We start from the raw sequence: 24,058 nt of genomic DNA, 5'->3' as shown, positions 1-24,058 counted from the left end.
TCTGTGGTTGGAGGAAAGCATGACTTTATTGTAACTGCTTGTGTTTACTCTTAACAGAAGTGCTTAAAACCATACAAGATGGTGATTCTGATGAACTGACAATTAAGCGTTTCACTGAAAGTCGAGAAAAACCTGGAGCTCTGTGGCACATTTATGCTGCTAAAGATACAGAGAAGATCCGGGAATTCCTTAAAAAGGTAGGCAACATTATATCTGAAACTGTTTTGCTGTCTGTGTAGACTAACAAATACATCCTTGGACTCTTTTTAAAACCTCTTTCCTATCCCATTTATTCTAGAAACCAGAAACAAATGTACTTGGGTTGTATCAAAGACAAAAATTCTTGGGTGACATGGATCTTGTTGGATCTGAGGAGGGTAATGAGATGAAGTTTGAAGCTACCCTGGACCTAGATACGCTGCTTTAGTCCACACTTTTTATAGGACAAGCAATGAATTAATTGATGTTAGATGATGAATTGGTGTTAGATTTCAGCAAAAAGTTTAACTTTAAACTAGACCTGTCTTAAAAAACATGTATATGAGATGCTTTTACTCAGAGTAATGTGTGGTTTATAGTTCTCCCTTGTTCTTTCACTTCTCCAACTTTTTTTTCCATACCTTTATGAGGTTTGGACTGAGGGGAGAAGTACAAGGTTCTTCAGATGGTTTTCATGGGAGAGAAAAGGTTGAAAAGGTTTAACGGAGGAAAGGAATGTGATACTACATCCAAAAGGGCTTGTTTCAGTATTTAATTTATCGCAAATGGTCCAGAGTTCTTGGTCCTCCTAATTCTGGAACTCCTTTGGCACACTAAAAGCAAAAAAAAAAAATGTTTAAGATAAAAAAAAAAAAATAATAATGTTTAAGATAAATGGAATGGTCTGAGCAACTGTTGGCTTTGTCAGCCTGACTGCTGTCTTGGACAAAATCCAGAGCAGTTTAAGATTTGTTCTTTGCTAATACTATACAATGCTATACGTGATATACTTGATGCTGAGCTTGATAAGTAGTGGTGGTTTCTGTTTTGATGCCTGTATCCCACACCTCTTCTCAGTCTACTTGCCTGCAGGTGTGAGGCTTTCAGCAGCTCACCTTAGGGTAGAACGAAGCTGTTCAGCTCCTAACAAATGAGTTTTCATGCTGCAGTCCAGTTCTCTCCCGGCATCCTCCTACCCCTCAAACTTCTCTTACAAAGTACTTGTGCTTCCCAGCATGGTGTCTGCTGAAAATTGTGTGAGTGTCCTCCGTTTTGGTCACTGAGCACGCTGGCTAGTGCTGGCCTCGGGGCAGGCACCTGCTGAATTTGATGATGTTTTCTTCCAGTGACAGGCTATAGTAGTGTAAGTTGTGAACATGAGTCGCTTAACCCTTCTGTTTCTTCTTTCTTACTGTAAATTGGAATTATTTGCATTTATTATACCCACCTTTGCAACATGTCTGCGAAGCAAGTGGAAATGCAAACTGCTGCAGCCTTCACAAACCAAGGACTGAGCAGGAGTTGCAGACAACTCTTACACCTGGCCACGTGGTGCAAGTCGCTCTATCTGGCACGCGCGCATAAGTCATACCACACACACACCTTGATTATCCAGTAGGACTGGTATATTATAATAAGTTTCTTTTCCTGACTTTTCAGGTTGCTGAAGAACAAGGTCAAGAAAATCCTGTCGATCACGATCCTATTCATGATCAAAGTTGGTACTTGGACAGATCTCTAAGAAAACGCCTTCACCAGGAGTATGGAGTTCAAGGCTGGGCTATTGTACAGTTTCTAGGAGATGTAGTTTTCATTCCAGCAGGAGCTCCACACCAGGCAAGGACCAGTGATGCTGTTTACAGTCTTACTGCTTGGGCAGACTTCTGCACATGTGGCTAATACTTGTCTGTTCTCTCTAGGTTCATAACTTGTACAGTTGTATTAAAGTTGCAGAAGACTTTGTATCCCCAGAGCACGTCAAGCATTGCTTCTGGCTCACTCAGGAATTTAGATATCTGTCACATACACATACAAACCACGAAGATAAATTGCAGGTAAGGTACCAGTGCTCAAGGACAACCCTGTCCCCTTTCTCCCTTTAAAAAAAATAATTAAAAAAAATATCCTCACCAAACCCGTGCAGTAATGATTTAGCTATCTATAGAATGTTTCACGTTTGGATCAGCTTTAATGCAGTGGACCTCAAAAAGGAATTTCAGTAGGCTTACGGACTGTTACGCATGTTCAGTAGCTCTGAGGAGGCCTTCTGAGATTTTTGAAGTGTTACCTTCTTCCATTTCGGCTGTTTTTCCTCTGGTTGAACCCACAAAGCTCTCCTCAGGCTACTAAGTTTCGGTTTATAACCTGTTAGAACTTGAACCTTGTTCTCACAAGTTAGTGATGTGAGGGAAGCTGGTGCTGATGAGCCTGTTGATCCTGAAAGGAGAGCCACAAGGGGCGCAGAGAAGGTGGGGAAGCTGTGCAGGTGTCTTCTGTGTGTCAGTCAGTGTCTTCCAGACTGCCCCAAACCACGCTGTTTAACTTTAAATGCCTTTTCTTTCCCTCCTAGGTGAAGAATGTCATATACCACGCGGTTAAAGATGCAGTTGGGATACTGAGAGCGAACGAATCCAGCCTTAGCAGACCATAACGTAGAAAGCCTTAACCACACACTATGAAACAGAAGCGCTGGCAGCTGTTTTAACTACTCAGTCAGGACCTCTGTGGACTTTGAGATTATATGAATGTTACCTCATCTTCCTTTCAGCAGTACCAGAGGATCGTGGTACTATGTTCTGTGTATTCTTCCAATGTTTACAAACCTGATATGTATATGTAGTAATATGTATGGACTGTGGCATACTGTGAATGCTCAGTTGCAATAGAACTTTATATGGAGTTGCTCTCCAAACTGTACAAAATACCTCCTATAGAACTGTCGGAAACTATTCCAAATTACTCATTTGAAAAATATTACCCAAGACTTGTAAAGCTCCAATTTTTAAAATTTATTTTAGGGTGGGAGGAAGTATGGAGTCACCCAATTTACTAAGCGATTTACATAAAAATAAACTTAAGAATGCAGTTCTGTAATTTCACATTAACATAGAACTAGCATTTAAAAGTAGCTTTAAGCTATTGTATAGTAACATAGAGGTGGGGATTAACCATCTTTAGGTAAATGTATTTAAATTTCTAAATGTTAAAAGAAACTTTTAATCAAATGTCTTCTGTTTGAAACTGATCTTTAATTTGAACTTATGTTTGATTCTCTGGTTTTTAACACTGAATGGTCTACATAAAATTCTTCTATTTCAGATATTGCTCCTTGCCCAGCTTCTTCAGTTGACTCTTGAAAAATGTAATTAATTTCGTGCAGTGCTTTGAAATGCAAAAGCGAATTGTGTATCATACTGTTCATACATTTTTTTTAACTATCTGAAAGCTTACGGTATTTAATTTAGCGATAGATCTGTTTATAGCTTTTTTGGTTAACCGAAACGTGGTTTAGCTTGATTACTGTTTCTCAACCAATACTGGTACAATGGTCTATATCAAGTGAGTTTTGCAGATTCAGTCTTAAAAAGCACGTTGCTCTAAAATTACTTAGACTGAAAAAAAAAATCGAATTGTAAAAAGAAGCAGAGGGGAAGTGCATCTGTCATCTAACAAGCTGAAATAAAATCGACTTTTCTGTTCCTCAGTGCCCTTTTCAGCACTGAAATGCAGAGGATAGCTGCTGGGGTGAGACAGGAGGGAGGGGAACCCTGTTACATGGTGACAAACTGGAAATTCCCCTCCCCACAACACTCACCTGCTACTGTTGATCAGCGTTAACTATTCTGTCTTGGTGCCAGCTTTTTTTTTTTTCCAGAGAAACTTCCTCTTACACATTCTTCAGTAGTGGAACTGGAGCTGAGACTGTACTGACTTGCAGGGAGTAAGTCTCTTAAACAACTTAGTGTACAGTGGGCTGATGAAAGGTTTTTCTGCTGCGAATAGGTACATTTACTTTGCCTCAAAACTGAGGCAGGAGGAGGCACCCAGAACTAAAGCAAAATGAAGATGTAATTAACTCAGTCCTGTGTTTATTGCCTCTAGGTGGAGTTCCTTGTACCAATCTTTGTGACCACTCAGAGCTGGGGTAGCCAGTGGTTCCTGCTGCTTGGTTTTTTTCAGGAAGAGGCATTCAAAAAGACAGGAGCGGATCCCTAACGCTGGGTGAGGAATTTAGGTAGTTGTGAGTCAGTACCAGTACTGTGCTGCTCCTGGGGCAGGGAAACGTTCCAGTTCACTGAGCTTCTGCTGTGAGCTTAAATTCAGCTGAGCTACTCCACGTCCCTCCCTCTTCACTTGCTGCCGTCTCTATTTGATAATAAACAGCCTGGCCTGTTCCTAGTTGCCTGAGCTGGCTTCTGCACGGAAAAACAAGGTTGATTTGGCACTTTGAGCTAGTTACGTATCCTTCAAGGCAAGGCAGTGTTTCAGATGAACGTTCTTTCGTGCAGTAGCAAGCTTAAAGTAAATGAAATAAAGCAGTTAATTGCTTTTCTTGGATCTTCGTTAGAGTATGTGTGGGGAGCTGGCACACAGGTATCTCACCACCCAGCGAGTGAAGTGAGTCACGCTGACTTTATGCATGCAAATGTGCACAGATGTATGAAGAGACGTATCGCTGGAGTTGGATTTTGAACCTTTTTACCACTGCTGTTACGCAATCTGTTTTTATCCCAGCTCTCAACTCCGGCATCCTACTGACTGACTCTCCAAGTGCTTTTTCTTCCTCTGGGATCTGTCCTGGCTGCGGTGCTAAGACCAGGAGAAACAAATTGTCCTGCTTCAGCTCTTGGTACTTTTGCAGCAAAGAGGGAACCTTTGAGCTTGTTACTCCAAAGGTGTACCAAGCCTGAAGCACTAGGGTTATGCTGCTCTGGTACCTTTTGCTACTCTCCAGCATGACAGTGAAGGGTGCTTGGCGCCTCCTTGCTTTTATGGCTGAAACTGGACATTGTTGGGCAGCATCCAGGTTTCTGTTTGTGTGCCTTATCTGTTCCTCTGCCCTTGCTGTAGGAATACCATTACAGGCTTTTCTTGTGGCAAGTCTTAGCAAGTGTTTCTTTTGTCAGCACCGCAGGAGCACCACAAGCCTCTTCAGGTGAGAGATGAACCGAGGGGATATTTGCTTTGCACTCTGCCTTTGGTGAGTCAAGATGCTAGCACTGCCTGAAGTCTTTCTCTGGGAGGAGAGAGCCCTCTCCTTGTGTTTTGGACTCTTCTGGCCCTAGCAATGTGCCCTTTAAAGAGCAGCTGACACCATGCTGTGGTTGTGGGGGCGGTGACACAGCCGCACCTGACATGACTAAGCTGAAGTGAGCTCCCCTTTCACTTCAGTCGCTGTCCCACACTGCCACGTGAATTATTACAGCCTGGCTACTGGCTGTAGAACTGCCCTGTCCAGTTACGGGACTTGCAGATGAGCAGAGTGGGTAACAGGTGCTGCTCTTCTGCTCGGGGGGACAGGGAAAGGCACAGCTCTTCTCAGTGGTCTTGTAGGTAGCAGGTTTAATTTTTATAAACCTTGAAGGACTGAAACATTAAATTGGATGGGATCAGTTCTGGTAAACTGCTGGCTGCAACAGGGGCTGATGAGGTGGTAACTGTTAACCCCAGCACAAGTGCGGGGGGTCTTTTACCTCTGTCACCTCACTGACCATCACTTTTGCACTGTTTAAGGTTGCCCGTTCCAGGTGTTGCTCTTCTTCAGCTTGGCTCCTTTTTCCTCCCATGTGCAAGGGGCTGGGTAACAGAAAGGAGAGGGCTGCTCTTGTTGCCTTCCGTCTGGGGAAGAGGCGGGGAAGAGCACTGATATTCCCCTCATAGCGTGCAGCCCCCCACTCTGTACCGTTCTCTGACTACCTAAGGACAGCTGGAGGTGTTAACCTGTCCCTACGCCTCCAGGGCTGAGGGAGAGGAAAGCCAGGCCTGTGCCAGTGCGGATTCTCTCCTCCTGTTACCAGCCTGGTGCCAAGGGCTGCCAGCTGCCTCTTAGGAGTACTGCGTATTCACGTGTAGCCTGGAGTGAGAAATAAACACACTTGTAGAACCTGGCATCCTGACGCTGTTCCGCTAACCAGGACTCCCCCAGTGCGCATACGATGATGCCTGAACAGCACTGGAAGAGAACCCATTTAACAGCTGCTCTGACTGAAAGCTTTCCTTTAACTGGGCCGTGACATCCTAAACGCATTGGGTTTTGTAAAACCAAGAGGGAGCTGTTAAAGGTGGGCATGTTTTGTGAAGGGAATTTAAAGGCATGAAAACTAACGGTTGCTCCTGTGCATCAGTTTAAGAGCAGCTTTAATAAAAGTTGTAGTGAGTCAGAAAAACACGGATCTTACACCACTGAAGGGTTTTTGGTAGCAGACTATGCCAAAGTGCCTTTTAGGGAAAGACGATACTTGAAGCTAAGACTAGACTCCCAAGACTTTATAACTAAGAACACACAACATTACAACACCCTTGCCACTTCACTGTAACCTTTCGCAGGTGATAGAGGCTGAACAGAAAACGATAAAATAATCTCTCCAGACTGCAGTCCCCAAGAAGTATATTACAGTAGTTTCTTGGAGAATATAGTCCCCAGGCAGAAAAAAAATATATATATTACACAAAGTATTCTCACGTATTAAGTTTTTGCATTTGGAAGGCAGGACAGAACATCCCACCACAAAACAAAAGGCAAACTGTACACGTTTGTTCCCTCCTTAGCTGCGGAGGGTAGCTAATCGTGACTGCATCGCTTCGATGTCCTCCTCCTCGTCAACAGCAGCCACCGCTCCCATGAGCTCGGGCTCCGGCAGAGCATCTGTGACTTTACTGGGTGCTTTACCCAAGGCCCCTGCGAACAACATAAAAAGACCCCTTAGCATGCATTAACTCTTCATTTAATAGCCAGAATGTTGTAGGGATGGATATTTGAAATAATTCAGCCAGTTTGTGTTTATAGGCCCTGCTGCTGACGCTGTTGTATTTGTCAGGCTCCTGAGGACACCGCTCTGATAAGAAGAGCTCCTGCTCTGCGTTTCTTCTTGTTCTCCTCACCGCCCCACTGCAACAGCCCACTGCCCAGCAGGAAGGGAGCTTCTCCGAGCGAGGAACAGGAGGCAAGAAAGCAAAGCAGGACACAAGAAACGAGCGAGGGCAACATGCCAGCGGCAGCTCACAAGGTGAGGAGCTGGGCCACTTGGCAGTCAAGATGTTAGAGCTGAACACTGCTCTGGCGCTTCAAGGCACCAGCCCATTTCACAAGAAATTCAGGTGAAGAGCAGTCTGAGCATTACCTACGTCAAACAGCTAAAAGAGCAGCCCAGCACCTCGTGAGGTGTAAGCCAGGAGGCTCTGTTCGCTTATTTATTATTCAACAGCTCAAGTCGCTAACAGCATTTTACAGGCGGGAATCCCAGGGCAGCCTAGGAATTGAGGCAACGAGGCAAAGTTGATTTCCTGGCTTCATTAATAGTGGTGTATCTATCTGTCCTGGCACACACATTTTACCTTGATAAAAGGAGCCAACACAGACAGACACGAATCTGTTAAAGCCTAACTGATAAACTGCACAGACTTCAGCTGATGCTTTATGCTTCGCTGAACCTCGCTGGCTGCACCGCCCGCGTTCCCTGAAACCAGTTTGCCAGGCACTCCTTCGCCTTTAGGGAAGGCAAAGGCACCTCTGGGAGGCCACAGTTGTTAAGTCAGGACAGACGAAAGTTTAAATCGTAGCACCTTCTTAGTTAACAGAGCAGGAGCAAGACTCCTCACTCCGCAAATGCACGCAGACTCACCCGCTGTAATTTCAAAAAGGATTTTGTCAATCTCCATCTCTGCTTCCTCCTCCATTTCGTCCTCATCCTCCATGCTTTCAAAGGTGTCCTCTAGCATTTCCTCTATAATGCCAGCCTACCAGGAAACAAAAGGGCAGCACGTGATGTCCTTGGAAGCAGCAGGGAGGACAGGCCCCGCTGTCAGTGTCAGATTATGCCTACCCAGGCATTTAACAACGGCCGCAGGCGTGCTGCTCATGTGCTGCTTGAGCTTTCCTGAACAAGGCTGCTCTGTTGCACGAGGGCTGCCCAACACGCTCGCCTACAGTTTAAGCCTGCACCTGTACAACTGGTGCATAAGAAAAGCAGTAAGAGAACTGAAGCTTACCTGTGTGTTCCCACATTCAGACCGCGCAGATCTCTAAATATCTACAACCCCGGTTACTGCAAGTGTGCAGCCACAGATGCAGCTGTATTTCACATGCTTCCGTCACAAAGCATACATTTTACAGCCTGTTTTACAGCTTAGGTCTGACATAAACTTCCCTTTTTTCCATCTGAATTTAAAAACACCCCCCTGCAGGGCCTGCAGCCTGCATAAGGCCAAATTGTTCTGGTGCATAGTTGTAAAATTGTTAAGAAACAAGCTGGTTTAACCTAGCCAATCTTAAGCAGCATTTAAGAGGGGAAAAGAACAAAATTTTGACAGTTGAAAATAACCACAATAAACTAGTATACTTTAAAGTCAGAGCACTTCCATCCGATGGAGACACCATGCTAGGTGCTCTAAAACCAGCATCAAAATAGCTATTTTGCCTCAGATGGGATAGATTTTCACGTTCCCACTCCACAACAGGCCGTGGTGGGTGTCCCGTAACAAACATTGTCCTCCTTGAGAGCAGGAAATTTGGTCTCCCTCAGAACAGCTCAGGGTTAAAGGCAGTCACTGGGGTGCAGTTGTGAAGCCTGCTTCAAGCCTTGGTTCCCCAAGCCCCTGGGACCAGGAGCACCAACCACAACCCCCGTGTATGGGAACCATTCCTCCTCCTTCCACCCTCTACTTCAGCAGCTTTTTTCTGCTTTAAGCTTCGCACCAAGCACGTTGCGGATGTCACCGAGTCACGGTTCTCCCCACAGACAGCAACTTACCGCGAAGTTCCCAGCTAGTAACGTGCTACTTCACTTCTGCAGCTTACAGCTACACCAGACACCCTCCTTCGGACAGCTGCCACCTAAGCAGGCGCACAGCGCTCCAGCGCGCCGCTCGGCCACCCCTTGTTCACCCAAGTCTCATTTACGTTACAGATCTTACCTTCATCATCTCTTTGGACAATTCTCTCATTGTCGCTTGGATTTCAGGGATTTTTACTAGGTTCTGCATAGCTTTCATGACTTCTGTGCTCTTCTGCAACGAGCCTGCTACTCTGAGGACGGCTGTGAAGGAGAGGCAGAAAAATCTTGAACAATCCGGGCACCACTGACAGCAGAGAAACTATATCCTCCCTGCGTAGATAGAAATTCGCATTTGGGCATTCTTTAAGGTATATCCTGCTGTTTTGTTCTTGTCTGCCTTCCTGGAAAAGCTCAACTCCTTACACATCTGAAAAACCAAGCATCGAGCAAAGTGCTCCTGTACAATTAGCTGGAGTTGCCAGATTGCCAGCAGAGATTTCAGCCCAGGTGGACGCAGTTCATAGAAGAGGGATCCCCGAGGAGCTCCTGCTCGTACTCCTCAGCTGCCAGAGGACTTACGGAGGTGTCCACCAGCGCTGCTGCAGTCCAGCTCCCCGTCTGACTGCTGACCAAAGCAGTGACCTTCCGCCTGTATAGTGGAAACTAGCTGTGGCAGAAGTTCTAGTGAAATAGCTTCACAGCAAAGGATAAGCTGGAAAATTAATCCTGAAGTAGATACACTAAAAATGCGTAGTTTAAGCTGGATTTAACAAAAAGCCTTTCCAGAAGCTGTTCTCTTACCATAGCTTATAGGCTTTTCTCACGCATGTTGACACACAACGATCAAAATGTAATGGTTAACACTTCTTTGAGGTTCTTGAATTCTGTCATCTGAACTTGCAGCTTCCTAGCCCTGGATAACTTACCTGTTTGTGGTTAAAATGGTCACAACTTAATGAAGCAAATGAAGTTACAGCATGTTATTTTTCACACTAATCCTTCATTTCTCTAGCATTAAGAACCTTACACTTAAAATGTTACCGAACTGACAGAAATCTTGACTTCTGCAGTCATTGCTTGAGCTGAAAAGCAAGTTAGTACAAACTCCAGACTCAATTCTGGATTCTTTCCCCGTATGAGTTCATACATATAAACATGTGTATATGTGTATTCATTCTACTCGTGAATATCAACTGGAGAGGAATATCACCAGGACGAGGCTGTCAGTGGTGCTCAGGTTTGTGCAAAAGCAGTGTGTGATTACGGGTAAAGTCACTGCTGTCAGTGTGTGGGTGCCTGCCTGCTGGGAGCCATGCCCAGCCTGGCTGGCCGTGGGGACGCGGACCCGCAGCAGCCGTACGCCTGCAGGCCTGGCACGGGAGGAATTTCCCTGGATCCTGAGGCCCAGCAGTAGCAGCTGCCTTTAACAAGAGCAGGTCTGCTTCCAAATCCAAGCTCTCCCAGCTCATCCTGTATTTAACCGTGGTTCTGAAAATAGAAATTCTAGAGCGGGGAAAGTTCCCGTGGTTGGGCTCAGGAGTTCTTACCAAGCTGGTTCTTCATCCCCATGAGAACAGAGTTCATGTGAGCTTTGGATGCGTAGAGTTTGCTTACGGCCTTCCGAGAGCGGATCAGTTCCTTTGCCAAGATCACACACGCGTCTTTCTGACCCTTTTTGGCAGCATCCTTTATTGACCGTTTCACCTTTTCCTCTTCTCTCTGAATATCTGGAGCACGGAAAAACAGACACAGCGAACAGTTACAAGCTGCTGAGGATTTGGAAGAGAAAACAGTCATTTGCTGGAGCGTATTTTCAGTGCAAAGAATCGTTTCTAGTTAATCTCAGATTCACGTTACTGAAAGACCTTGCTCTAGGCTGATTTACATATTAGCTGATTAATTCAGCTACATATTAATAGCAAAATTCTCTTTACTCAACATCAACCTCTGTAATTTCCTTTGTAATTAGAGTACTGTAAACGACTGCCCAGAATATTACTGCATGAAACTGAGCTAAGATGAATTCTTAAGGAAAAAAGGTCCAGTAAGAACAAAGCCCTGTGAAATGAGTACCTTACGTACCAAGTGAGATTACGTTATTACACCAGCCTGACACAAATATATACACATATATACATACACACTCTTTAATTACTATACTGATTTGCTGCTTGCAAGATTAACTCTTCCATGTTCATCACCAGCTTGTTCCACTTCACCCAGAAGGAACAAAGTTACCACAAGGAGACAAAAAACTATCTCAGAAGAGGGACAGGAATTGTTATTAGTGAAAATACTCGCCTGTCAGACTCCACATTCGAAGCTTAACCAATATGCCTATTTTTGTGTGAATTTGAGGGATGTTAGAGGAAAAAAAAAATGTTCTCACCATTTCTAAATCCCTGAAACGTATTTATCTGAAAAAAATATGCTCTGAAAGTTTGTAGAAGGCTGATCTCGCGGAGGCTAAAAGGTTTATGTTACCCTTAACAACAACGAAGCATGGCCACTTACACAACGAATTTATAAAGGAACCACTAGATGCTTCATTACCGCCACACAACTCTTCACACTTGCAGACAAGCTTAATTATTCCCTCCATCAGGCGCAGCTCATTAAGCCTGAAGTGGGTACCCAGCCAAGTCTGTACTCGTACGTAAAGAGTTACAGTCTTGAGTTTCCACCGCTCGTACTTTAAGCACCTGCATTAGGTGTGAGCTGGCACACAAATTATAAGCTGCCTGGCTGCTGCCAGAGCCACGGATATTTAGCAGGGGAAACATGCGAACAAATCTTTACGTATAGTTTTAAAGAGCCTGCTCAAACTCTCCTAGCATCCAGCTTCATTCGAAACCTTTCGATAACGGCATGCTGGAGCAGGAGTACTGCACTGAGCCTGTTTCAAGTGAGCACAAAGAGCTGGAATTGAAATTAAACAGGCGTCCTTAAACAATAAAGGTTTCTCTAGCAGATCTGTGGTGACTGTCCACACATCTGCCTCGCGAGACAAGGCTGGCTGCGTACAGAAGCAGCCAGGTACCTCAAAAACCTCAACGTAAGAGATGCAGGAACAAGCGTGGGCTACTTCCTTCTCCAGGCTCAGCAGTGAGTTACCCAGTGATGAAACACGGCGCTAAGTCAGCCTGCACAACACTGTCCTAAAGCAAAGGAAGAACTCGGGTAAGTAAGGGCTAGGCACACCTTCCTGCAAAGGGCTGAAGGAAACGACCGCAACAAAATGTCTTTGTTCGAGTCTTTTTGATTTATACCAGAAGCTACACGTAGGCAAGAACTAAAAGATGACCTTTTACAAAAAACAAAAAGCATCAAAACACACTTTTTGGCATAGGTTTTGCCATGGGAGTTCAGGCGCCCTGCCTGTACTCAGGACGAGTCACCCTCCCAGGCTCATTCAGCGGCTCTTTATCCTACGGGACCAGCAGAGATCTGTAGGACCGCAATCAGACAGATACACTCCTTGTTGCTTCCTCAGTATTATCTGCAGAAACTTCACCACCTCACAGACATTCATATGTCAGGCACGGGAGCGAGCCAAGTCCCAGCTCCTCAGACCAGGTGAGACAAACAGCTGAAGTGCTACAACAGAAAAAGTACCAGGAGTAACCCAGCAGTACTGAGAAATTAACTGCATTCGCTTTGTTAGGGTAAAAACGACCACAAATATTTTGTTACGACATCCAAACCAGGGCAGCGTGGCCACGTACTTGAGCGAACGCTGACACTCGTGCGACTAACTGCTGAATACGAGATTTGTGGCACAAACATGCCGGAATGGTGAACTGAGGGTGAATGCCAGCCCTGCACCCCCCCAGGAGACACAGCCAACACGGCGGCGGTCGGTCCCTCTGCAGCTGGGTGGCAACACCCCCGAGCTCAACACGGCGGCACAAAGCAGCCTGAGAGCACTGGGGTGGTGCTGCCTCCAACCACGTGTTTTCCGAGGGAAACGAAGGCAGGTCCCAGCTCGGCATCCTTACTCAAAGAGCACAGCCACTGCCCGGGTGAAAGTACTACAACAGGCATGAAGTTGAGAGAAAACCCAAGGTCCACGAAGCCATCGGCAGCAAACACGTGGGTGCTTTGTTCCCATGAAGTATGTGATCTCTAAAACACTTCGCTGCACGCTCAGCCTCGCGTCTCAGCTGGCCTGCGCCTGACGCAGCCGCACAAAGTGCCTCGGCGAGCTCGAAACGATTCACAAGCGCAACGAACGTCGCCACGCATCAGTGTTCCCGGAAGAGGCACAAGCCCTGTCCTCATCCCACAGACGAGGACAAAGCCGGACTGTGCTGCACGAGCACCTCCCTCCAACCGCCTCGTACAAACCGCCAAGGGGGGGGGAAACACGAACCCTGCCAGCTCGCACCAGGGCGTGGGGCTGAGGACGGAGAACATCGTCCTCGAGGAGTCGCTCAAAACAGGCAGCGTCCGGCCACGGCTGCTGACACAAAGCAGCCTTCACCAGCACTTCCCGCAGGGCTTCTAGGTGAAACTCTGCATGACGAGTCAAATTCTTACCAAATGGGACTGAGGTACGTTACGTCTCACTGGAAGCAAACAACATTCAGGTTCTTTTGAAAATTTTACTTGGAGAACTCCACGGCAACGCCGTTCTCCTAACACGGATCGAGCCTGGCCCCAGGATCACGTCGTTCCTCCTTCCAGAGGCAGTGACGTACCCGGGGTTATTCGACTTCACGGCCCCCTCCCCTGCTTTAAGGCAAAAAACTTGAAGGAGGACAGGGAAAGGAAGAACAAAAAAGCGACAGGAGTACAAACCTCTGATCTGTCTGTCAATCACCCTCATTTCTTTCCTTATCTTCAGGGACCATTCATTGACCTCAAAAAGGAAAAGCGTGAGAGTTACTTGGAATTCAGCTTAAAAAGAAACGTTATCCTTTTGTACTTTCTTGCCACTTAACCACTCAATATCAAAAGAAAGCACTTAAAAACGTACAAGCTTTAAGTTATGAGTGACAATTAAAGATTTCATTATTCAAATTTTAAAAAAATAAATCAGATACCACCAGTTACTGCGATCCTCCTAACATTTAGGCAAGGGGTTAGGGAGGACGTGACCTGTGATTGCCTTGCTACCTCCACATCAGAGCCAGCAACCGATGCCACTGCAGAGGGAACTCGCCTCGGGGCTTTCATCACAAGGCAGAAACTGGCCCTGGATGAGAGCACCGAGGAACCAGGGGAGGACTCCCGGCCAGCCTCCTGCTCAAGGCAGGACCACCCCAAAGCTCAGACGGGTCGCTCGGGGCCTCATCCGTTGAGTTTTGGCACTCTGCTCCAGCACCTAAACACTCCTGCGGTAAAAGGCTTTCCTCCCGTCCAGTTCAAAATCCTCCTCTGGCGACCCGGGGCCGCAGCCCCTTGTCATTTCACCGGTTGCACCCCAAAATTGTCCGGCTCTCCCCTCACCATAACCCCACCAGAGGCAGCAGAAGGCTTTAGGTGCTTTCCTCTTTGCCTTCTCTTCTCCAAGCCCACAGAAGCCCCGTTCCCACAGAGAGGCTGCCCTGCCAGCCCTAGGCAGCACCCCCAGCTCCTCCCTACACCACTGTCCTCGCAGGTGCGGAGCTGGGTGCTCCCGCGTCCCCTGGTCTTCCTGATGCTCGTCACCAGGTTTGCGTCTAGGAGGAGGAGACGCCGCTGTCCCCTCCTCGAGCATCAGACACGGCAATTCAGCAGAGCGAAGAAGGGCAGCGGGGATGTGGTGCAAACCGCGGCAGCACGGAGGGCTGGGGGCAGAAGCGCTGTTGGCCAGCTGGGGAAGGCTCACCGCCCCGAGCACCACAGAACGTCCCCAGTTGGAAGGGACCCGTAAGGATCATCGAGTCCAACTCCTGGCACCGCGCAGGTCTGCCCAGAAGTTCAGACCGTGTGACTACGTGCACAGTCCAATCTCCTCTTAAATTCAGACAGGCTCGGTGCAGTGACCGCTTCCCCGGGGAGCCTGTTCCAGCGTGCGACCACCCCCGGTGAAGAGCGAAGCCTCGCTGCCTGCCGTGCTGATAAACACAGGTTCCGCAGCGGGGGGGCAGAGGAGCGATAAACTGAAATAATCCGCTCTGACTGGGCTGGAGGGGAGCCGCTTCTGCAGCTCACTCAAGCCAGACAACGCTCACAGAGTATCACAGAACTGTTAACGTTGGAGGAGGCCTCCAAGACCACCTGGTCCAACCACCAATGTCACCACTAACCCAAGTCCCCAAGCACCAGGCCCAACCTCTCCTCGAACACCCCCAGGGACGGTGACGCCGCCACCTCCCTGGGCAACCCGTCCCAACGCCTGACTGCTCTTGCTGAGAAGAAATGTCTCCTCATTTCCAACCTGAGCCTCCCCTGGCACAGCCTGAGGCCGTTCCTGTCACAGGTACCTGTGAGCAGAGGCCGCCCCCAGCTCCCCGTCAGGCCGAGCCGCGAGGCCTCCCCCGCCCCTCACAGGACCCCCCCCTCCCCCCGCCCCTCACGGGACCCCCCCCTCCCCCCGCCCCTCACGGGACCCCCCCCCCTCCCCCCGCCCCTCACGGGACCCCCCCCCCTCACAGGACCCCCCCCTCCCCCCGCCCCTCACCATCTCCTTGGGCGGCTTCTCCGGGGTCTTCCCGAACAGCCCCATGGCAGCGCCCGCCACTTCCGCCCTCACCTCCCGGGCCGCGGGCGGGCCCGCTGCGCATGCGCCAAAGCCCCTCCCCGCCCGGCTGCGCGTGCGCCAGAGGCACCGCCCTAGCGCCGCTACGGGGACGGGGAGGGCACGGCGCGAGCGGCCACGCCCCTCCGGTTGGCCACGCCCCCCTGCGCCTTCAGGCCGCGCCCCCCCGCCCCCGCCCTGCTCGCTGAGGGAATGGGGGGGGCGGGAAGCGGCGGTGGGCGGCGCCAGCCAAAAAAGAATTAAATTGAAAATAATGACAGTAATAATAAAATTAAATAGATGAACATTGAAATAAATAAAGCGACGGGGAAAAAAAAAAGAAAGCGAGGGGGGAAAAAAAGAGAAAGCGAGGGGGGGAAAAATAAAATGAAGAAAAATAATAATAAAATGAATAATAATAATAAAATAAGTTTAAAAAAAAGTTCTAAAAAAAAGTTAGAATAAGTTAAAATAAAATATCAGATGGCAGCAGAAGCCCCCCCCGTCACACTGGGGCCGGACAGCAGCCTCCCGGCGTCCCCTCACGCCCTCGCTGCAGCCCCGGGCCAGGGCCCGCCGTGCGGGCCGCAGGGCAGAAGGCGAGGCAGGACCAAGTGCCGTTAGCTGACGCCAGCCCCAACAGCTCGCCCCCACAGACACCCTGCTGGCGAAGCCCCCACTTCGCCAACAGCCCCAGTAACGCCCAGCCCACCCCTGTCGTTCCTCCCCCCCCCCCAAGCTTTGCCCACCATTTCGGACCCGGCACCAAGCAGGCAGCGCACCACACCACGGCTCAGACAGAACCCCCAACACAACCCAAATCCGTCCCCTGCTAACCGAGGGACGGCCCCACACCTCCATAACCCCTCACTAAGGCGCAGCCCTTGGTGGGTTTGTCATCCGCCATTTTGTGGTCAGTCAGCCACCAGCTTTCGGGCCTGAGGTGCCAGAGGGCACAGCCCCGTACCCCACACCATAACTCAAGGCACCTAAATACTTGCACACCGCAGCGAAACAAGCCAGCAGTGACACCCTGACCTCCCTTTTCTCTCCTCCCCAGCCTTAAAACTGTCAGAGGTTTGGGTAAGGGTTGCCTGAGATCCTGCGCTCCATAAAAACCCCCACTCAGACACCGCCGCTGGCACAAACATTTGGTAAAAGAAATACACCCCTGCTGCTGGGACCACCAACACGCTGTGCCAGCTGCTGTGGGTTTTGAAGCAGATGTATTCAGCAGGAACTGGATCACAACAATTTATGTAAGGCAGGCTGGCCGACACGAGGGGACGAAGCCTTCCATCGCTACCATCTACTGGTCATAATTATCCGCACATATGGATGCGCCCTCCGTGGCTTTTCTGCTAATTAAACGGCAGTTTGTGTCATTTATCAGAAGAAATGGATCGGTAGAGCAACGGAGGGCACGAAAACAGTCTTCAGCTGAACCGGGCGTGCAGAGAAGTTTGCAAATAAAGCCAGACCCGCGCACCCACGTGGAGCTGTCGGATTTCCAGCAGCAGAGGCACGCGGTGCCCGAGGACACGGCCTCGCTTGAACTCACCCCTCGTGGTGTTTCAAAATGCTGAGGTACCAGGGAAAACTAGTGCTAAAGTGAACCCTCACTTGTGTACTTTTGTACGTCAGCTACAGCATTAATTATTTTCACTGAAGTTTTCCTCCTTTGAGGTGGCCAAGCCTCTGTGAGGTGCAGCAATGTGGATTTCAGCCCCCTCCCCCCCTTTTTTTTTTTAAATGAGGCACATGACTATGACTGAGCGTCACACTGCTCATGCACTGCTAAAAGAAGTGCTCTTTGCCCCCGTTACGCCTTGTCACTGCTCTGCCTCAGCAGCGAGGGATAAAGGCCGTGTACTGCCAGGCCTCAAATGGAGTAAAAATTCCCGTCTGCACTAGGAGGGAGGTGGCGGATACCGTGCCCCTTCTACTTCCCTGCTTCTCTACTGCAATAGGAAATGAGGAAAGAAAATACACTCACAGTTAAAAACAGCTCCTCTGGTTATTAGGAGAGTGTCCTCCTGCGATGACACCTGGTGACTGACTGGAGGTGTGAAACATTTGTTGATTAGGAAAAAAAATGAGTGTCCGGGTCTCCCGCACAGAGGAAGCAATGCCAGAGAGCTCTGTGAGCGCAAACCTCCCAAATGGCTGCAGGGAGACAGCAAAGAGAGAGATCCTAACTGCAAGAGGGACCTGCGTTTACATTTCCCACCAACACCTTTATTTATCTTTTTGTATCACATGGGCAAGAGCCAGGAAGGAAATAAAAATGACACTCTTGCTTCTAACACGTTAAACAAATTAAAACCCCCTTCTGGTTTATTAACCTTTTCTTCTACTTCATCATCATAAATTATCACTCCTCCCCCCCCCCCCCCCAAAAAAAAAAAATCCTTCAGATTTTAGTCAGATAATTTCTGAAAGGTACAACCAAAACTAGAGTTTCTTACTGAAACACAAAGAAACCAGACTGCTTTTTTTTTTTTTTTTCCTGGCATCAAACATCTCACTCTTCTCCAAGAAATCTGAAGTCACTTCCAAAAAACCACTTGGAATCTGGCAAATTTTACCTTTACGAGCTGCTTCAGGCACCGCATCCCGTTCTGCTGCTTCATGACGGTTCCCTCTGAGGCTGTAGAGGGAGGCTCTAAAGTTTTCCTAGATGTCTGCAGCTAGGGGTACTGGAGAGACAGTTGGTTCAGAAGAGGATCTCTGCCTGATAAAGCCGTTTGTGGTTAATTAGAAAAGCCCTGGTCAAGCAGAGAAGCACCTCAACCCCGAAAACTTAGGGATGAAGAAGCCTGCAGTGTAACACCACTGCCTTCTGCCTGGTCAGCGGCAAACACTGGAGGAAGGAATTCCAGCATCACTAGGAGACGAGTTATTAGTCACAAAAGTCGTGTTATATTTTTATTGTCTTCACAGATAAATCAGACCAGCAAGACATCTGTAACCATACACACAAAATATTTATCAAAACAATTAACATTACAAATCTCCTTTTAAAATAATTTATTTCACGGATTTCTTTTTAAATGGTACTGTCTTACAACATACATTATTCAACAAAGATGTGCTGAACAGACTCTAAAATAAGAAACACTTAAATTAAGCAATTGTCTCTGATTCGAATTTCGATTTCACCCACATCCTGACGTGTAAACGTTTGCTGGAATACGCTTCTGTTGTAGGCTTGATTTTTGTGCTTACAAAAACAGCATCGAGTTTCCGGATGTTGAAAAGAAGAGTTACCGTACGATTAAGTATGCATTCAGTTCGACATACAAGGCAACCAAATGATTCTGTCGTTAACGTTAGCATCATGTATATTTTAGTTCACTGCACTAACATTTAAACTAAAACTTCAAACCACATAATCTTTTAAGTGACTAACATTTAAAAGGCAAGCAGTAATATCCTGAAAGCTTACAAAGGACGGCAGCGCACAGCTAAGATGGGGTATCGTGTGACGAAGGCTGCGGATGTGTGTATGGCTGCTTTTTTTTGTACGAAGCCCACCTGCAGACGGGGCAGCAGTGCCGCCCCCCGGCCAGCCACATCACGATGCAATTCTGGTGGAAGACGTGGCCGCACGGCAAGCCCATGAGCAGGCAGCCGTTCTCGAAATTCTCTAGACACACAACACATTCTGTACAGTGCAACATCTCGGGGGGCCACGCCGACCAGTCTGGCTCCGTGTCACCTGCGGTGCTGTACGACCCGTACGACCTCGCTTTCCGTTCATACGGCTCGCTGTGACAATATTTACTGGCACACGAACAGGTCTCGGCACGGCACCGCCGCTCTCCCTCGCCGGGCCTATGAAATGCGTTTGGCTCATCGTCCTCCGAGACTTCTTTTTCGCTGCTGAAGACCTCTTTGTTTTCGCTGTCCGAGTCACTTTCGCTGTCTTGACTGGTTTCCAGCGTCTCCTCATCAGAATGGACGCCGAGGCATTTAAACCTCCACATCGGTAAGTTTTTTATGTAATCAGTCGGTATCAGAGGGTGAAGCCAGAGATCGGGGAAGGCCAGTCGCTCCAAGAACAAGTCTGGGTCTTCGTCCCAGTCCGAGTCAAAAGGGAAGTGCTGGAAAGAAGCAATGGGATGAAACAAGTAGCTGGTGTACCAGTCCCACAGACTTGACAGCCACTCCAGATTATTCGCGTTTACTTCGTCGTTGTTGTTATTGCGCCTTCTTTTTTTCTCAAAGTAGTCGATGAGTAAACCATGACCGAGGTACGTGCTGAGGAAGAGGGCTGGGTGTGAGGAGTAGAACATCCAGTCGGCTCTTACCCAAGAAGCCAAAGTAGTTGTGTTAGAGTACCTGAAGAGTTTTAAACTGTACTCGTAAAAGCTGTCTAAGTAAGGTAGTTGCAAAAAACCCAACACGGGTAGCCAGGAAATAATTAGTAGTGAATTATACGTCCCTAAAGTGCTTATAAGAACCACAAAACGCTTTATAGTAGCGCCCTGTGTAATAAACAGGTCCATCCAAGCCATCAGATTAACCAAAACTAGGCTTAAAACAAACAAATCATTAACTTCTGGTTGCAGCGAGCGCAAAAAGGAATCCATGGCACGTAGTGATATGAATTCACCAGTGTTATTTCCATACCTGTAGATCCCCTCAGGAGTCCTAAGTATGTAGGACGGCGTCTTGTAGACACCGATTTCTGCCATGTAACTTTTGTTGTCCCAGTTTTCCACGTTCACAAAAATAAACTCTACTCTTCCAGTAAACTTTACACTTAGGGCAGAGAAGAAGGCCGGAGGCTGGTCGAGGTTGGCAAACAGGTAGATTTTGACACGATACTGGTCGCTTTTGTTCCATTCTTCTCTTAAATGTTCGGAGTTGTAGATGGTTTTGATCCGAGAAGCAGCGTGGGCTGTGATCCACTTGAAAATGTGCTCCACTTCAATCTTGCGTCCACTATATTCTTTGAGCATTACTTTGCCCTTGGAGGTGCTGGTTTGCGGAACTGACATGATGAGGGTGGATTTCAGCCAACCCCTCCTCCTGCAGTACCTACAAAGAAAACGGCAAGTTAGATTACGGTTTCCTACTCCTGGAGCTGCAGTCCTTACATTTCCTTAATGAGCCCCAAAATTAAACACGGTGAGCACCTGGGAGTTCTTACAGATAACAGCAGGAAATGCAGGCACCCAAATATTCTCTGACGAAGAACATTTATTTTATGTTTGCTATCTTACAGGAAGGCTGTAAAGAGACATATACTTGTAAACACTGGAGAGGAGTGGTGTTAATTTCCATCAGTTATTAGAGTAAACGAGGCCATACATCAGCCATTCACGCTTTGTAACTGGCTTTGCAAAGTACGCTAGCAGACGCTTTTCTCTTCACTACAAAGCTTTAGTATGAGAAGCTATTTTTCCTAGGCATTCCGGCCAAGAAAACAACCATTACAATACAAGTCAGCGTCCCGCTGCTTTCCCAAACCTGCAGATAACCTTTTCCCAGTGCTTCTTTCCATCCTACTTTTGCCAGGTGGCAGCAGGATGAAGTTAAAAAGATGTTGCTCTGTTCACAGTTGCTTTAGTGAAGCTGAGACCGGTATGCACTTCCTAGCGGGGCTGCTTTGGAAGAATTGGTTGAGAGGTGTGGTGAGAGCTCACCACAAAAACCAGCGGAGGAGGAAGCAGGCACATGCCACCAGATGGTCTGGGCTGAAAGAACACTCTCACTGCCTGGCAGAGCGCGGAGATGAGACGAGCTCGTGAGCCATCCGCCTCGTTCACCAGCCAACTGACCTGCGCTCTTTCTTGGCTGGGTCTATCAACATCGCGTTAAAAAAGCACAACTCCTCATTTCAGGAATCTGAATGTAGCATTTTCAGAAGGAGCCCCACGACATTGCCCCCTAGTAAAGGTATCCTGTCTACTATCGCATGGGGTGTTCTCTGGCATTTCAGCTGCAACTTAATGAAAACTATTCACAAGGATTGACTCAAGAAAACAAGACACTTCTTGTATTACAAAAAATACCATTTATGTGTTAATTTAAAATATAATATTTTATCATAATACTAAGACTAATTAGGAGCTATGCAAAGAGAAACACTGCCAAACATGTAAAATGCTCAAATACCAGTGAGTGTTTTGATTATACAAGATTATTTTGCTAAACACTGCAAAGTCTACCAATTTTCCCTCATGATTAACTTCATGATTTCTGCAAACGTTTAGGATTAAGATATGTAACACACGCGCATATCCACGCATATGACTCGAATTCTAGACAAGGTTTCTTGTCATGTGAAGCAAACGCTTCCAGCAAAATATTGTAGAAACAATTGCTCTTACGGTGGCACAGAATTATGAATAGCTTCTTTGAATCTGCTTTTCTTTCTCATTTCAAATCGTACGCAAACATCAGTGAGTCTTGCAGAGCACGCTGTATGTTGTCAAAGGGCGTGTTCAGGTTTATATATAAACATAGGCGTATTTGTCAGGGAACGGGGCTTGTCAGCAACCCTGAGAAGCAGGCACCGCTTCCAAGGTTCACGCTAACCTGTGTTTCCCCTTTCCAGATGGCAAGATAGCAACTCTACAACTGATACAGCTCTTCTGTACGGGCTATATTCAGCTTTGTGCTAAGAAAGCACAGCTCTTGTCCCCGATTGCCTTGACTACAAGGCTAGATTCTCCTGTTCACTCCCTTCCACTGCTGCACTATGCTCTGCAGAGTCTAACCACGCGCCTCCCCATGATGCTTCAGGAAGCTGCAGATCTGTGCTGATGATGTTGATAAATAATGCAATATTCAGAACAGCCTTTAGCAGAGATAAAAACCACGAATAAAGCCACCCTCTATCACAGCTACTTTTACAACGCAGGAAGCCCCGCTGCCAGAATACGGCTAAGCCTTAAGACGTTCTGGGGATTTAGGTAATCCTTTAAGAATATACCTGGGGTCACTGGAACAGTTAAAAGTGCCCGTACGTATGCCGAATCTCGATACTTTCTTCACCATTTTCTCCCAGTGGACTTTACCCACCAGTGGACTTCTGTCGTTTGCTATGACCTAGTGACAAAAGAGGTAATCATTTAGTATCACAGTAAGTTTGCTTCCCAAAATAAAGAGTAAATATTACAAAATTAAAGATCTGGTCACCCTTCCTACTGTTTTCCCCTTCCCTTAGGGCATACAATAGGAACACACAACAGGTAATCACGCTAAGTGTTTCTGGAAAGTGAAGCTGACAGTTTCTGCAGAAAGGCAAAAGTGCACCATCATTTTAAGTACCTGCTAAGATAATAAAATCAGCGACACTTAAAAACTTTGGAAAAACAACAAAGCTATTGTTAACTGGTTCATTGTAAGAGACACAGGGAAATTGTATTGCAGGTTCCTCTTCTTTGCAGTTAAAAAAGACAATTATTTTATCGCCACGCTCCATTAAAGTTACAGCATACCAAAGAAATCTTGTCTCAGAGCAAGTAAAATGTGTTATAATGTCGGCACTTGATACCAGATTAGACTGCCAACAACCGCTTCTGAGCAGCAGAAACTAATGATCAAACTCCCAGATAATGCCTAAAAATCTTTATTTTTTACACCTTTGCCAGTGACTCACTCCGTGAGTTCACGTGACTGTTCCACCAACTCCAAATGTCCCATCTGCAATTTCAGGATGATAATTCACTGTGATAGATCCCAAGGTCTAATTCCTTATAACCTAGTACATTAAAAAAGTACTTCTGGTTGCCTAGACGTAAGCTTCTACAGATGCAAATGACAACGAATAAGCACCATCCTCTGACTTATAACTGTACAGAGAAGGGGGGGGGGGAGAAAAAAAAAACCTGCCTGCCTTTAGTTGGCAGGTAAGTCTGAATGACATGACCGATCATGCATTATTCCATCAGCAGTCACACTTTCTATTTTAGAAATGCCTCACGTGCTTATGCAAACTGACTGGCAACCACTTGAAAATGTGTTTTTAAATTAAGTTTTGAAATTTCCATTTGTTAGGTATTTGTTTACCCCCCATTAAACTTCTCCCAATCGTTCTCAGACTTAATAACCTGAAATGTCAATATTCCTCGGTAAGTCATGTTGGCAGCACGACTAACAGTTCTCTGCGTACAGGCTGAGACACACAGCTGGAAAGCATGTCTGGCTGTTGAGGCTCAAAAAATTATCTGATTTGTGGTAAGCAGCATCCACCCAGAAACCAAAAACGTAAGGATTCACTCAGCACAACCTCCTATATAGGGAAACAAAGTGAAACTTCAGTTGGAGATCACACTCCCCTTCCTCTGAGCCCAACGTGTTTAAGTGAAATCACAGGTGAACATCTAGATAGCAGTCCTTCAAGCTGTTATCAAAACGTACATGTCAGTCTGAAAAGGCTTCTTGCTTCCCCAGGGATTAGCTTAAT

The 24,058-nt window shown here is 47.1% G+C and overlaps 2 protein-coding genes across 7 annotated transcripts in view; one reads left to right on the top strand and one right to left on the bottom strand.

Moving 5' to 3' along the window:
• KDM3A (lysine demethylase 3A) overlaps nt 1-3,678 on the top strand; it is a 30,847-nt gene extending 27,169 nt beyond the window's left edge. Inside the window, exons 22-25 of the mRNA XM_013177845.3 lie at nt 58-197; nt 1,639-1,815; nt 1,899-2,033; nt 2,549-3,678. Of these exons, the coding sequence (XP_013033299.3) occupies nt 58-197; nt 1,639-1,815; nt 1,899-2,033; nt 2,549-2,629 (533 nt within the window). The 3' untranslated portion in view covers nt 2,630-3,678. The remainder of the gene's footprint in view (nt 1-57; nt 198-1,638; nt 1,816-1,898; nt 2,034-2,548) is intronic.
• Nucleotides 3,679-6,319: 2,641 nt separating this feature from the next.
• LOC106034014 (charged multivesicular body protein 3) overlaps nt 6,320-24,058 on the bottom strand; it is a 30,677-nt gene continuing 12,938 nt past the window's right edge. For 3 of the 6 annotated variants that reach the window (XM_066995558.1, XM_066995557.1, XM_013177865.3), the window contains 2 exons: nt 22,583-22,698; nt 18,552-20,682 (listed from right to left, as the gene is read on the bottom strand). In XM_066995558.1, the coding sequence (XP_066851659.1) occupies nt 19,104-20,682; nt 22,583-22,698 (1,695 nt within the window). In that variant the 3' untranslated portion in view covers nt 18,552-19,103. Of the gene's footprint in view, nt 6,878-7,820; nt 7,936-9,111; nt 9,234-10,519; nt 10,700-13,772; nt 13,834-15,579; nt 15,732-18,551; nt 20,683-22,582; nt 22,699-24,058 lie in introns of those variants that run through there. The other 3 variants (XM_066995560.1, XM_013177920.3, XM_066995559.1) reach the window with 3 other exon arrangements.

This window comes from Anser cygnoides, chromosome 4 (assembly GCF_040182565.1).
Source record: "Anser cygnoides isolate HZ-2024a breed goose chromosome 4, Taihu_goose_T2T_genome, whole genome shotgun sequence".
NCBI classification, from domain to species: domain Eukaryota; kingdom Metazoa; phylum Chordata; class Aves; order Anseriformes; family Anatidae; genus Anser; species Anser cygnoides.
Note: the sequence above shows the minus strand (reverse complement) of the source record. Positions and strands in the feature narration are given on the sequence as shown.